Source organism: Bubalus kerabau, chromosome 7, assembly GCF_029407905.1.
Source record: "Bubalus kerabau isolate K-KA32 ecotype Philippines breed swamp buffalo chromosome 7, PCC_UOA_SB_1v2, whole genome shotgun sequence".
Classification (NCBI taxonomy): domain Eukaryota; kingdom Metazoa; phylum Chordata; class Mammalia; order Artiodactyla; family Bovidae; genus Bubalus; species Bubalus kerabau.
In genome coordinates this window covers 115,188,152-115,202,757 of record NC_073630.1, presented here as the reverse complement: position 1 = coordinate 115,202,757, position 14,606 = coordinate 115,188,152, and the positions used below count along the sequence as shown (strand labels likewise).

At 45.7% G+C, this 14,606-nt stretch overlaps 1 protein-coding gene across 3 annotated transcripts in view; it reads right to left on the bottom strand.

Moving 5' to 3' along the window:
- Nucleotides 1-10,538, bottom strand: part of CD38 (CD38 molecule) — a 53,857-nt gene extending 43,319 nt beyond the window's left edge. For all 3 annotated transcript variants that reach the window (XM_055589154.1, XM_055589155.1, XM_055589156.1), the window contains exon 1: nt 10,225-10,538. In XM_055589154.1, the coding sequence (XP_055445129.1) occupies nt 10,225-10,436 (212 nt within the window). In that variant the 5' untranslated portion in view covers nt 10,437-10,538. The remainder of the gene's footprint in view (nt 1-10,224) is intronic.
- Nucleotides 10,539-14,606: the final 4,068 nt, after the last annotated feature.

Sequence of the window (14,606 nt, the reverse complement as noted above, 5' to 3'; positions counted from 1 at the left end):
CACATGGATTCCCAACCTTTATCCCCTCTAAATTTCTAAACAGGCTTTTGGCAGCTGTTTTCCAAGGGTTTTTCCCTCCAAAGAGGAAAGGAGGAAGCAGAGAGGCTGTGAGTGCTCACTGTGGTATTTTATAAAGGTTTCCTTTTTCAAGGCCACTTCCTTGGGTTATTAATAACAATACCAGGGCGGGAGCTTGGGCGGCAGGCAGCTGCAAACAGCACCAACCTTTCTAAGAACAACAGAAGCAAAGCCTGAGGCCAAAGAGCCTGGAAGTGACCTCTCTCCTTCTCTCTCTCCTCTGTTTCTGTCCTCTCTCACTCAGCCGTCTAATGGGCTCCCAGAGCATCCAATTAACCCCTCCTTCTAGAAGATTCTACCCACCCCCAGCTACCTTTCCCCAGATATCCTGGGAGCACCCCAAGCCCCACAGGCCCCACACTCAGCTTATTTGCATATGTACTCCACTCCACCCTTCCTTCCACAGAGAACTCCGCTGCAGGGTCTGACTTCCCTCCTCGTAACCATAGTAGCAGCTGGGATTCTTGTTTCACTTTCCACATTCAGTAGGGTTCACCTGAGACTCTCTGGCCACTGGTCCCGGCCTCAGAAGCCCAGAAGGAAAGACAGGCTTGAAGGAAACCTGATAATCACAGAGAGCGCATGGGTGAACCCAAGGCCCTGGGGTGCGCTGATGAAGTTCAGGGTCCACCTGGACCTGAAGAGGGAAGAGGGACGATGAGCAGGTGGCCATTCTATCACCGCAAAGGGAAACCACATTGCCATTCTGGCCCGTGCAAGGACGGTCACCCTCTCACTGTCTCGTGTGCTGAGAAAGTTCAGGTTGTACACGGGCCAACATGACCCTCTAACCAGCAAGATCCTCCCGAGGGCCCACAGCCGTCAGAGTTTTGGTCCACGGATTGGCCAATCTGCTGCAACAGTAGCATCTTATCTTTCTCCCAGACTTTGTTCAACAGGGTTGATACACACTCTTGGGAACAGCCTTTTGTGGAAACCCTACCACTAAAGGAAGACTTCATGCATGACCTCTTTCATCAAGCCCTTCCCGATTCAGCCGCTCCAGGTGGGTTCAGTTTGCTGAATGTCGGGGTGCTGCTGTGACCCTTGGTACATGGCAATTCATGTACTGATATTTTCTCGTTTGATGGGTACCTGAGTACATCCCACATGGCCCTGGGGAATCCAGCAAATGGCTAATAGCAGAGAAGCGGCCCCTCCCTGCTCAGGTCCCCTCTCGTCTGGGTACAATCCTCTTAGCTGCTGTACATCGCACTGTCCCGCGTTACTGTTTCCAGGCCAGTCGTCCTAAACCCGCCTCGTAGGATCCAGAGAGCAGGACCCATGTTTTCTTCCTCCTTGAATCCTCCACGTCTCGCCCCAGCTACACACACACATACACGAAAGCCTTGACTAAGAGTTTGTATGAATCTGCTATTGGGTACAATTTTTTGCTCATACATTTTATGGGAAGTGGAAGTTAAAGAAATGCTAAAGTCATTAAAATGGGAGGCATGGGGAAGTAAAAATGAAGTGCTGGCCCTGAGAAATCTTTTTGGAAATTTTGAAAAGGAAAGAGAAGCCAAAACAAATGATGAACTAGAGATAAAGGCATCAGAAAAGAAAGTGGATGCGGTCACAGAAGGGATCATTAGCAGTTGGGAAAAGATCAAAGAAGAATCTTCTCTGATTAAGGCTCTCATTGCTTATGTATCGACAAGCACGTTGTGGACTTAAGCAGGTTCAATTCAGCAAGCACGGATTAAGACTCTACAAAGTGATGAAAGGTGCTGGACCACAGGGAATGCAGAGATGAATTAAACAGCCCCTCTCCATCCAAGGGGAATGGCACCCCACTCCAGTACCCTTGCCTGGAAAATCCCATGGGCAGAGGAGCCTGGTGGGCTGCAGTCCATGGGGTCGCTAAGAGTCGGACACGACTGAGCGACTTCTCTTTCACTTTTCACTTTCATGCATTGGAGAAGGAAATGGCAACCCACTCCAGTGTTCTTGCCTGGAGAATCCCAGGAACGGGGGAGCCCTGTGGGCTGCCATCTATGGGGTCGCACAGAGTCGGACACGACTGAAACGACATAACAGTAACAGCTCCATCAAAGGGGAATGGCAACCCACTCCAGTATTCTTGCCTGAAAAATCCCATGGACAGAGAAGCCTGGTGGGCTACAGTCCACAGGGTTGCAAAAAGTTGGACATGACAGCATGAGCACGCAAACAAGCCTCCAGCCAGGACCCTAACTTGTCTCGGGACAGGGACAAAAAAAGTCATTTATTACAATTTTGTTCATTTCTATTATTTGTAATATACTGGCTTGTATATTGTTGTTATTTAGTCACTAAGTCATGTCTGACTCTTTTGCAACCCCATGGACTGTAGCCCACCAGGCTCCTCTGTCCATGGGATTTCCCAGGCCGGAATACTGGAAAGTGTTGCTATTTTCTTCCCCAGGGGAATCTTCCCGGACCAGGACCCAACCCTCGTCTTCTGCATTCCAGGTGGATTTTTCGCCACTGAGCCACCTGAGTAGCCCCTGATATCTTGTACATCACTCATTTAATCCAGCTAAATATTTTTGCTTATTATATCCCAGGCACTCTTTTAGATCCTCGAGATATATCCCTCAACAGAACGTCTCTAGACTAAATGACCGTATATTTCATGAAGCATCTGCTAGACTTTTAACATTTTAAAATCTAGTTTTTTTTTTAAAAAAGCAAGTAGAAAGAGATGTAACAGAAGAACAAAAAAGATGATAAAGAACATTTAAAAGCTAACATAAAGATACACAAAGGGTGAAGCTGCCCACAATATCTCTGTCATTCCTTGCATGGAGTGGGCAGTATTGTTTCTCTGCCTCCCGGATCTGGGTTGAAGGGGCAACTTAACCAATGTAGAAGTGATGCTGTGCTGGTTACAGGTCTAAAGCTTTAGGAAGGGCTCTTCTGAAAGTTTGGGAACTTGGAAGAACTCCAGCCACACCACAAAAAGATCGTATGGTAACACCACGAGGTGAAGAGGGGCCCTGAGAAGAATAGAGAGAGAAAGCGAGGCCACCACCCCAGCTGACACCATGTGCCATGGTGTCATCTTGTAAGCGCCACGTTTTGGACGTTCTGGCCAAGTCAGTCGCTCATGACTACAGCCCTAGCTGGCACCGTGTGAAGCAGGCCATCCAGCTGATCCCAGACAAGCCACTCAATTGGGAAAGATAACAAATGGCTGAGGCTTTAAGCCCGTATGTGTTAGAGTAATTTTTGATGCAGCAAAAGATAACCAAAACAGAAAGCACACCTGGAAGCAAGGTATGGCCTAACGGAAACCTAGAACACACGTTCAGTTCAGTTCAGTTCAGTCGCTCACTCGTGTCCGACTCTTTGTGACCCCATGAACTGCAGCACTACAGGCCTCCCTGTCCATCACCAACTCCCAGAGTCCACCCAAACCCATGTCCATTGAGTCAGTAATGCCATCTAACCACCTCACCCTCTGTCATCCCCTTCAACCTTCAATCTTTCCCAACATCAGGATCTTTTCAAATGAGTCAGCTCTTCGCATGAGGTGGCCAAAGTATTGGAGTTTCAGCTTCAACATCAGTCCTTCCAATGAATATTCGGGACTGATTTCCCTTAGGACGGACTGGTTGGACCTCCTTGTAGTCCAACATGTGTACGATGGTTCCTGTTCTGTGTCAGCTTGGCTAGCCCATGGTACCCAGAGATTGAGTCAGATGCATCTGGATGCATGTTGCATTTAAATGGATGCACTCTGAGTAAAGCAGGTGACCATCCACGGTCTAGGTGGGCCTCATTCAGTGAGCTGAAAGCCTTAAGAAAAAGACTGACTTCCCCCAGGGAAAAGGGAATTCTGCCAGCAGAGGTCTTCAGATTAGAGCTGCAGCATCAGCTCTTCCCTGGATCTCTAGCCTGCCTGCCCACCCTGAAGATGTTGCCTTGTCAGACACCAAATCACTTGAGCCAATTCCTCAAACATTATTGACTGGAGGATTTTTGCAGAAACTAATGCCTATGGCCAGCAATTTGTTATGTAAGTGAATACTGAATCACGAGGGATTTTATTCTTTTTGTTGGCCTAATAGTCACATCGTCTGAATCAGAAGTATATTCTGAAGAACTATCATCTTCTGAGATCCTAGTATTTATGTTGCTTGGACAGTCAGAGAAAGTATCTGCATAAAATTCACCAAAAAAATGCCTCTTCGCTTAAAATTTCATGATGTGTCTTTTTTAAAAATTTTATGGTAATACACTTGCTTATGATATACATAAGGTTGGAACAAAGGCCTAATGGAGCAAAATGTGAATGATAACAACCACAGGGTGTATGATGAACCCTGGGTCAATTTTTAGCTCTAACAACTTTGCACGGTGATGTAAATTGTATCACTCTTAAAAGCACATTGCCACGTCTCCAGTCAATAATAGGTTAAATGAGCACTTTCTCTCTCTTTCTCTCCCTCTGTCACTATCTCTCTATCTCTGTCTCTCTCTCTTCCTGATTACAACATAGCTTTAGCATTTAGCACTGGGTGACAAGCTACAGTTATTAATAGAAAGGCCTCAAGAAGACTATTTGTGAAGGCTGAACAGACAGGACAGAAATTGTTATTGGAGGCTGGGGAAATGAAATCTGTGCTCTGAAGACCTGTCACCTGCCATAATGGAGCTAATAGAAACAGACCTAGTGAACTTCGGGTTTTGGCTAAGGAGATTTCCAGGCAGAATGTTGGAAGTTCCAACTCATTTCTTCTAGCTGTCTGTGAGAAAGATTCAGGGAGAAAGAAATAAACCAAAAGAGAACTGTTCATTTCTAAGCAGATACAAGAGCAAGCATTTCCAAGTCAAGATTTGTTAGGTTTGAAATAAAACTGCTTTTCATTCCCAGTTTTTCCTAGTAAAAGAATTTCAAAGCAAGAAATGGCCTCAAGGCAATGATCACACGCAGGGTGCTGCCAATAAAACACCTTCACAGGGTCAAGACGTCAGAGGTGTGACTGGAAGGCTCTGAGACATCATGGAGAAGAAGAAACTCAGCATTTCCAGCATCCCAGGAGACACCAGCCTTTCAGCTGACCCCACCGCTGTGCCATTTATGGAAGTGATGTCTGAGCTGTTTGGGGTGCTCCAGCTTAGCTAAGCCCCCCAGTGACTTCAGCTGTAGCCGACATCACAAGGAACAGAAGAACCACCTAGCTAAGCCCCATCAATCCTCAGAGTCATGCAAAATAGTAAAATGGCTTATGTTTTAAGACACGAAGTTTGGGGGTGGTTTGTTACATGGTAATAGATAAGCAAGATACCAATTACAGATCATTTGAAACTGAAGAGTAGTAAGTGAAGAGACCTACCATAAACCTACTGATGGTGGTGGAGTAATAATTACCAGTGGCTAACAAGTCCCTTTACCTAGCACTGCCACATTCTTTCTTCCTGGACACTCAATTTTACATAGCTGCAATTATTATACTCATAATTTTTATCATGGTTTTGTTTTGCATGATATTACTTATCACATTTTTGTATGTTAGACATAGTTTGAATAAAGTACTGCAGGGGTAAGAAGAGCTAGATCAGAGTAGAAATCCCAAGGTGAACAGTTGGCGTAAATCGCTGCTTTGGCCCACTATAAATGACCAAGGCAGGAGAGAGTAGTCTAGGCAAGAGATGGATGCAAAGGAGGATCGCAGAAATGGTCTCAGCTTTCATCAGGGAAAAGAGGGTATGACTACAAGGGAAATAGCCTGCTAGACTTTCGACAACATAGAAGGAGGAAGTTATTAATCAAAGAACCATGACCTTGAAGTTAAAGTCTCTGGGGGAACAGAAAGTAGAAGAGCTATAAGAACAACAGGAAGAGAGAAAGAAAACATCACATATATAATCTACAATATATGAAGAATTCTCATAGAAAGAAAGAAACAAGCAACTCAGTAGAAATTAACAAGGATCTGAATAGGAAACTCACAGGAAAAAATATAAACGACCAATAACCATACACAATATACTGAGAATCATCAACAGTCAGGGAACAATTAGTTGCCATTGTTTTTCTAGTTGCTATTGTTGTTCTAGTTAGCAATGACAAGATTGTGGGGAAGTATGACCTCTGATGGATGGTGATGGGGGTATACAGTTACTTTGGAGAGAATTCAGAAATATTTATCAAATTTTAAAATATGCCTAATTCTCCCTTTGGCCCAGTAGAAATCTATCCTATAGAAACACTCCCATACGTACACAAATATATGTTGTTGTTTAGTCTCTAAGTTGTGTCCAACTCTTTACAACCCTATGGACTGTAGGGTCCCAGGCTCCTCTGTTCTTGGGATGCTCCAGGTAGATATTGGGTTGCCATTTTCTCCTCGCAGAGATCTTTCTGACCCAGGGATCGAAACTTTGTCTCCTGTGTCTCCTGCATTGCAGATAGATTCTTTACCACTGAGACACCTGGGTAGCTACATATACATATAACAACTATATATATATATATATATATATATATAACAAAAATTATGTATTTGACAAAAATATTCATTGCAGCATGTTTCTCCCCAACCAGCATGGTAGCTTCATGAAAGTGGGCACTTTATCCTTCAATCCTGTATTGTCAGAACTAGATCACTTTCTGAAACATAGAAGATGCTCAACAAATATTTATTGAATGAGTGAATGGGACTGAACACTGGAAACTAATTTTCTATCAGTAGGAAATATCCACATCCATCCTACAGAATGGTGGTTTCCCCAGTGGCTCAGAGAGTAAAGAATCTGCCTGCAATGCAGGAGACCTAGGTTTGATTCCTTGATTGGGAAGATCCCCTGGAGAAGGAAATGGCAACCCACTCCAGTATTCTTCCCTGAAAAATCCCATGGACAGTGGAGCCGGCAGGCTATAGTCCATGGGGTCACAAAATCAGACACAACTGAGTGACTAACACACACACACACACACAGGAAACATTTACATCCACCCTACAGAATACTGTTAGCTGTTAGATGGTGCTAGTAGTAAAGAACCTGCCTTCCAATGCAGGAGACATAAGAGATGGGGGTTTGATCCCTGTGTCCTTAAGAGCCCCTAGAGGAGGGCATGGCAATCCACTCCAGTATTCTTGCCTGAAGAATCCCATGAACGAAGGAGCCAGGCAGGCTACAGTCCACGGGGTCTCAAAAGAGTCAGATATGACTGAAGCGACTTAACCTGCACAACCTATGTGTAGTGAATGACACTGAAAGATCTCCAGGACCAATTATAAATTAAAAAATAATAATAATGATAATTACAGTAGAAAAGTTTTTTCATCATTGGAGGATTGATTTAGTGGATTGTGATTTAAATAAATCTAATCTTAGGCACCTGCTTTTTTTGTTTTTTGCTTTTACTTTTATTTGGATTTTTTTTTTTTTTTTTTTTTTGCGGCATTTATTCCCAGGCCATAAGTTTTTGTTTCTTCAGTTTCTTCTGGGATATCTTTTTCTTTTGTGCAACCTCCTCTTCTGATTTAGGAATAATCTGTTCTTTTTCAGTGAAGATCATCTCAGTGTGGCCAGGAGAACTCATGTATGGGTTGATCTGACCATGAGCTCTGCTAGTCCTGCACCAACAGCAAATGGTTTTTAGAGGTCACCTTTATGACTTAGCATAGTATAGCATTAGGCTGATTACGGCAAAGGAACACCTGTTTTGATGTTGGCCTTGGTCCATGTTTATTATCACTGAAAGATGTCTGTAATGTTGCACTTCCCTCAAAAATAGCATGTTGAATGTTTAGAATACATCAGGATCTTTCCTCCTTATTCTCATCATTCCCCCCATGTGGTAAGTACTGGCATTCCATTTCACAGCTGAGAACATTGAAGCTCAAAGAAAGTAATCTGCCCAGAGTTACGCTGTGACAGAGCTGGGATTTGAACCCAGTGTGCAGAGTTCCTGCTCTTAAACTACCCAAGGATAAAGTGACCGTATGTTCTGTTTAAGCCCAGCATAATTATTAATAGTATCCCCTTTCTTTCCAAAAAGTTCCAGACACAGTCAGTGCATTATGGTCCCTCTACCTACAGAACCTACATAGGTAGCAGAGTGTTAAGAGTTCAGTTTCTGGAGCCAAATTTGGGGCAGTTTGCTCAAACTCTCCCGTTCAGTTTGCTTATACGTAACATGGAGATAGCACTAGTAATGCCTCAGATTGCTGTGAAAGGGCTAAATGGTTTGCCATTTTTTAAGTGCCTGGCACACAGGAAGTACCAGATTAATTATTAACCTGTTTATACAAAGTGTGTGTGTATGTGTATTGTGAGATATCTCCAAAGATGTTCAAAAAATAGTAACAGGAGATATCCCCATTAATATTTTAAATATATATATATACACACACACATATACATTCGCCAATGGATGTATCTTTTTGATATTGTGTGTTTTGAATACTGAATGTGTATTTAACATTGAGTAGGCATCCTGACAAGCACTAAAAAGCCACCTGGTCTCTATGGCATCTTGCTTGCTATATGGATATGAACGTTCCAAAGATGATCAAACAACAGCAATTTAAAGACTATTAAATTAAGTGAAAATAAAATGATCGCTTTTATCATTACCATTTCAGATTGCATATCACTTGATTTGAGCTTCCACAGTAGCTTAGCTGGTAAAGAATCTGCCTGCAATGCAGGAGACCCTGGTTTGATTCTTGGGTGGGAAAGATCCCCCGGAGAAGGGATAGGCTACCCACTCCTGTATTCATGGGCTTTCCTGATGGCTCAGATGGTAAAGAATCTGCCTGCAACGTGGGAGACCTGGGTTCAATCCCTGGGTTGGGAAGATCCTCTGAAGGAGGGCATGGCAACCCACTCCAGTATTCTTATTTGGAGAATCCCCATGGACAGGGGAGCCTGGTGGGCTACAGTCCATGGGGTTGCAAAAGGTCGGACATGAATGAGCGACTAAGCACAGCACATCACTTGATTTAATTGATACATTAATTGAAATCTAAAGGAATGGCTCAACTTCTACATTTTCTCTCAATTAATTGTAAGCAAAACATTTGAGACCATGGCAATCTTTGGACTAGAACAATTTGCAAGTAAGAAACTTCAGTTGCTGCGCTAGAACCTGAACTTTTGGGCACCCGCAGGGAGGCTGGGGGGCAGGAAGAGGGGGGGGTCTCTCTGCCCACTTCCTCTCTCCCCAGCCCGGGGTCAAGTGTGTTTGGAGGTAGAACTGATCTGAATCACACAGGTGGACATCGCGGCTAGCCTGCCTGCCTTTGGCAGCCTGGAAAAGGCAGCCAGCCAGCCAGCACCTCTTTACTTCCCATCATGTTCTACTTCATGTACAATTTCAAAACTGAGTTTTCCGGGTGAAACTAAGCCCTGGTAATGGAAGTCAGGAAATGTGTTCACTTTGGGGAGAGATTAGTGGCTAGCTGGGATAGGGACGGAGAAACCTTCACAAAATTTTCCATAGACTGGGTGTTGCCAGGGTCCCTACAGATTCATAAAGCAGATGCACTTTTGCGGCTGTTAGAATCTTAATTTTTAACCTTGCTGTTACTTTGTTTTCTGTCGTTACTGGGAGCTCTGGTCACATGTATTTCAGGGCGCACAACAATCTCGAGGCTGGTATATTAATGAATGAAATGAATGTCGGTGATCCGGCCCCCCAGACACTGTCCTCCCCCGACCGCAGGCTCCGCAAACCATTTAATCCAGTGTCATCTGCAACATTCCGGGGACTTAGGAGGCAAGAGATGGCGAACAGAAACCCCGCGCAACTCACCGGCCTCCCGTTGACTTTCCGAACCAGTCGCCGGGCGATGGGTGCCCAGGGGAGCTGCGGCCCCAAATAGAAGCCCAGGGCGTCTCGGACAACTTCCACCCGCCGAGCGGACGCCGCAGTAGCCGCGCGCTCTCGGCGGGCTCCCTGAAACCACTGGCCGCCCGCACCTCTTGCGAGTGGCGCGCGCAAACGCGCGCCTGCACTGCTTACTCGGCACCGCCCGGCGGGCTCTCAGCTGACTCAGGACAGTAGGTGCCCTGTTGCCAGCAAATCCAGACGGCTGCTGTGCGGCGCGCGGCGTCCAGCTATGCCCAGCTGTGCCCAGCGCGCCCCGCCGAGTGCCGTCCCCACCGCGCGTGGGGCCCCGTAGGGCGCCTAAGACTCCCACTCACCTGGAACCCTGCCAGATCGGCTGGGTGTAGGTGTCGCATCGCTCCTGGATGAGTTTCTGAAAATTGGCGGTGCTGCCTGTCCCGTGCCACCTGTTGAGCCCGGAGTAGTGCCACTTGTAGATTCCGATCGCCCCCCCGGTGATCCCCGCCACCAGGAAGAACAGAAGAACGCAGCAGCAAAGCTTCTTTCTCGGGGTGCAGCAGTCGGCCATGGGGCCCGATGAGGGTCTCCCGGACCAATTTGTAGAAGCGGCCGCTGGAGTCTGAGCGGCCGGGGAGGAGAGCGCTAGCCGGTTTCTCAAACTGCACTTCCCCTTTAGCGCTCGCTCGCCTTTTCTCTCGCTTCCTTTTCTACTCCTCCCCCCTCCTTCGAAGTCCCTCAGTGGCGATCGCTAGACCAGTAAGGATCTCAAGGTCTTAAAAAGCCTAGAGCCGTTCACTTCCTAGATGACAAGAGTGAATATTGACATTTTAGGAATCAACGAACTAAAATGGACTGGATCTGATGGATTATATTCTTTGCAGCCAAAGCTGGAGAAGCTCTATACAGTCAGCAAAAACAAGACCTGGAGCTGACTGTGGCTCATATAATGAACTCCTTATTTCAAAATTCAGACTTAACTTGAAAAAAGTAGGGAAAACCACTAGACCATTCAGGTATGACCTAAATCAAGACCCCTACAATTATACAGTGAAAGTGACAAATAGATTCAAGGATGAGATCTGATAGGCAGAGTGCCTGAAGAACTATGAACTGAGGTTCAGGACATTGTACAGGAGGCAGTGATCAAGACCATCCCCAAGAAAAAGAAATGTAAAAAGGCAAAATGGTTATCTGAGGAGGCCTTACACATACCTGTGAAAAGAAGTAAAAGGCAAAGGAGAAAAGGAAAGATATACCCATTGGAATGCAGAGTTCCAAACAATAGCAAGGAGAGATAAGAAAGCCTTCCTCGGTGATCAATGCAAAGAAATAGAGGAAAACAATAGAATGGGAAAGACTAGAGATCTCTTCAAGAAAATTTGAGATCGCAAGGGAACATTTCGTGCAAAGATGGCCACATTAAAGGACAGAAATGGTATGGATCTAACAGAAGCGGAAGATATTAAGACGAGGTGGCAAGAATACACAGAAGAACTATGCAAAAAAGATCTTCATGACCCAGATAACCATGATGGTGTGGTCACTGACCTAGAGCCAGACATCCTGGAATGTGAATTCAAGTGGGCCTAAGGAAGCATCAGTATGAACAAAGCTAGCGGAGGTGATGGAATTCCAGTTGAGCTATTTCAAATCCTGGAAGATGATGCTGTGAAAGTGCTGCACTCAATATGCCAGCAAATTTGGAAAACTCAGCAGTGGCCACAGGACTGGAAAAGGTCAGTTTTCATTCCAATCCCAAAGAAAGGCAATGCCAAAGAATGTTCAAACTGCTGCACAATTGCACTCATCTCACACACTAGCAAAGTAATGCTCAAAATTCTCCAAGCCAGGCTTCAAAAGTACCTGAACTGTGAACTTCCAGATGTTCAAGCTGGATTTAGAAAAGGCAGAGGAACCAGAGATCAAACTGCCAACATGTGCTGGGCCATGGAAAAAACAAGAGAGTTCCAGAAAAACATCTATTTCTGCTTTATTGACTATGCCAAAGCCTTTGACTGTGTGGATCACAATAAACTGTGGAAAATTCTGAAAGATGGGAACACCAGACCACCTGACCTGACTCCTGAGAATTCTGTACGCAGGTCAAGAAGCAACAGTCAGAACTGGACGTGGTGCAACAGATAGGTTCCAAATCGGGAGGAGTGTGTCAAGGCTGTATATTGTCACCCTGCTTATTTAGCTTATATGCAGAGTATATCATGAGAAATGCTGGGCTGGAAGAAGCACAAGCTGGAATCAAGATTGCCAGGAGAAATATCAATAACCTCAGATATGCAGATGACACCACTCTATGGCAGAAAGTGAAGAAGAACTAAAGAGCCTCTTGATGAAAGTGAAAGAGGAGAGTGAAAAAGTTGGCCTAAAGCTCAACATTCAGAAAACTAAGATCATGGCATCTGGTCCCATCACTTCGTGGCAGATAGATGGGGAAACAGTGGAAACAGTGACAGATTTTATTCTGAGGGGTTCCAAAATCCAGATGGTGATTGCAGCCATGAAATTACAAGATGCTTGCTCTTTGGAAAAAAAAGTTATGACCAACCTGCTGCTGCTGCTGCTGCTACTAAGTCACTTCAGTCGTGTCCGACTCTGTGCGACCCCATAGATGGCAGCTCACCCGGCTCCCCCATCCATGGGATTCTCCAGGCAAGAACACTGGAATGGGTTGCCATTTCCTTCTCCAATGCATGAAAGTGAAAAGTGAAAGTGAAGTCGCTCAGTCGTGTCCGACTCTTTGTGACCCCATGGACTGCAGCCTACCAGGCTCCTCCATCCATGGGATTTTCCAGGCAAAATGGAAATGGTGGCGATGGTGGGGGTGCCATCGCCTTCTCCATGACCAACCTAGACAGCATATTAAAAAACAGAGACATTACTTTGCCAACAAAGGTCCGTCTAGTCAAGGCTATGGTTTTTCCAGTGGTCATGTATGGATGTGAGAGTTGAACTGTAAAGGAAGCTGAGCGCAGAAGAATTGATGCTTTTGAACTGTGGTGCTAAATATTCATTGGAAGGAATGAATGGCCAATACTTTGGCCACTTGATGTAAAGAACTGACTCATTTGAAAAGACCCTGATGCTGGGAAAGATTGAAGGCAGCAGAAGGGGATGACAGATGATGAGATGGTTGGATGGCATCACTGTCTCAGTGGACATGAGTTTGAGTAAGCTCTGGGAGCTGGTGATGGACAGGGAAGCGTGGCTGTTGCAGTCCATGAGGTCTCAAAGAATCGGACACGACTGAACTGAACTGTCCACTTCTTGAGCAGAGGGAGCCAGACTCCTCATCCCTAGGGAGAAGCCACCACTTTGTTTTTACTTGTTGTTCAGTCGCTCAGTCGCAACTCTTTGAGATCCCGTGGACTGCAGCCCACCAGGCTCTGCTGTCCATGGATTTTTCCAGGCAAGAATACTGGAGTGGGTTGCCATTTCCTTTTTCTGGAGAATCTTATCCACCCAAGGATCAAACCGGCATCTTCTGCATTGGCAGGTGGATTGTTTACCACTGAGCCACCTGGGAAGCCCTTGACCTTACTTGGCAGACACTCAAAGAACAGACAGTATAACTTTATACACCTTGGTTGGCTCCCTTTCCCAAGCTGCACTTTACACGTAACCCACACCTGCTTCCTGGAGATTATCAAAGTTACTGTGTGCCTCCCTACCTGTGTACGGGCAATGCCCACCTCTGCTTAGCACTTTGAGAAACACCTGCTCAGCCTCCTGTAAAGGTTCTGCTTAAGCCTTCTCTCCAGCGGCATCAGTGTAAGTTCTGGCTGGGTAATGTGGGGTAAGTTACTTGACCTCTCTGTGCTTCAGATGTAAAGTGGGCACCATAGTCATACTTACTTTACGGGGTTGTTATGAGGATTGAGTGAGCTCATAATTACCAAGGGCTTCCCTGGTGGCTCAGATGGTAAAGAATCTGCCTGCAATGTGGGCAACCTGGGTTCAATCCCTGGGTTGGGATCCCGGGAGTAGGGAATGGCTACCTACTCCAATATTCTTGCTTGGAGAATTTCATGGACAGGGGAACCTGCCAAAGAGGAGCCTGGTGGGCTATATGGTCCATGGGGTCGCAAAGACATGACTGAGCAACTTTCACTTTACTTCTTCACTTATCAAGTGTTAAGCGAGGCACATGATAAGCACTAACATGATACATGTTAGCAATTCCTACCTACTCCCTGAGGCTGTCGACAGGATACAGTTCTAGAACCCATGAGGTGTTGCTTGGAACATGTCGGCATGTGTCTGGCATGCAGTAAGTACTCAAAGTAGTGATTCAACAACTAATCCAATGGCTTTTCCCAGCACCCACTGCACTGCCTCTCTCAAGGTCCTACACTAGGAGCATCTCTGACATTTTAGCAGAGACTTAAGGAAAGTGACTTCCTGGGGCAAAAAATTCCCATACAGAGCGGAGAGCAGGTGCCAATACCCTGAGGCAAAAAATCTCCAGAAGATAGTGGAGGACAGAGGAGCCTGGTGTGCTGCAGTCCATAGGGTTGCAAAGAGTGAGACAAAAGTTAGCGACTAAACAACAGGAAAAGCTCTTGGTCTGTTCTGGGAGTAGCAAGGAGGCCATTGGAACTGGAATGCAGGGCTGAGGGAGGCAGACCAGGAGAGAAGTTCAGAGGGTAGGAGGAAGGCAGGTCACCTATGGCCTTGCAGCACAAAAGGACTTTTGGGGCTGTGGATTTTATTTTTAACCTAT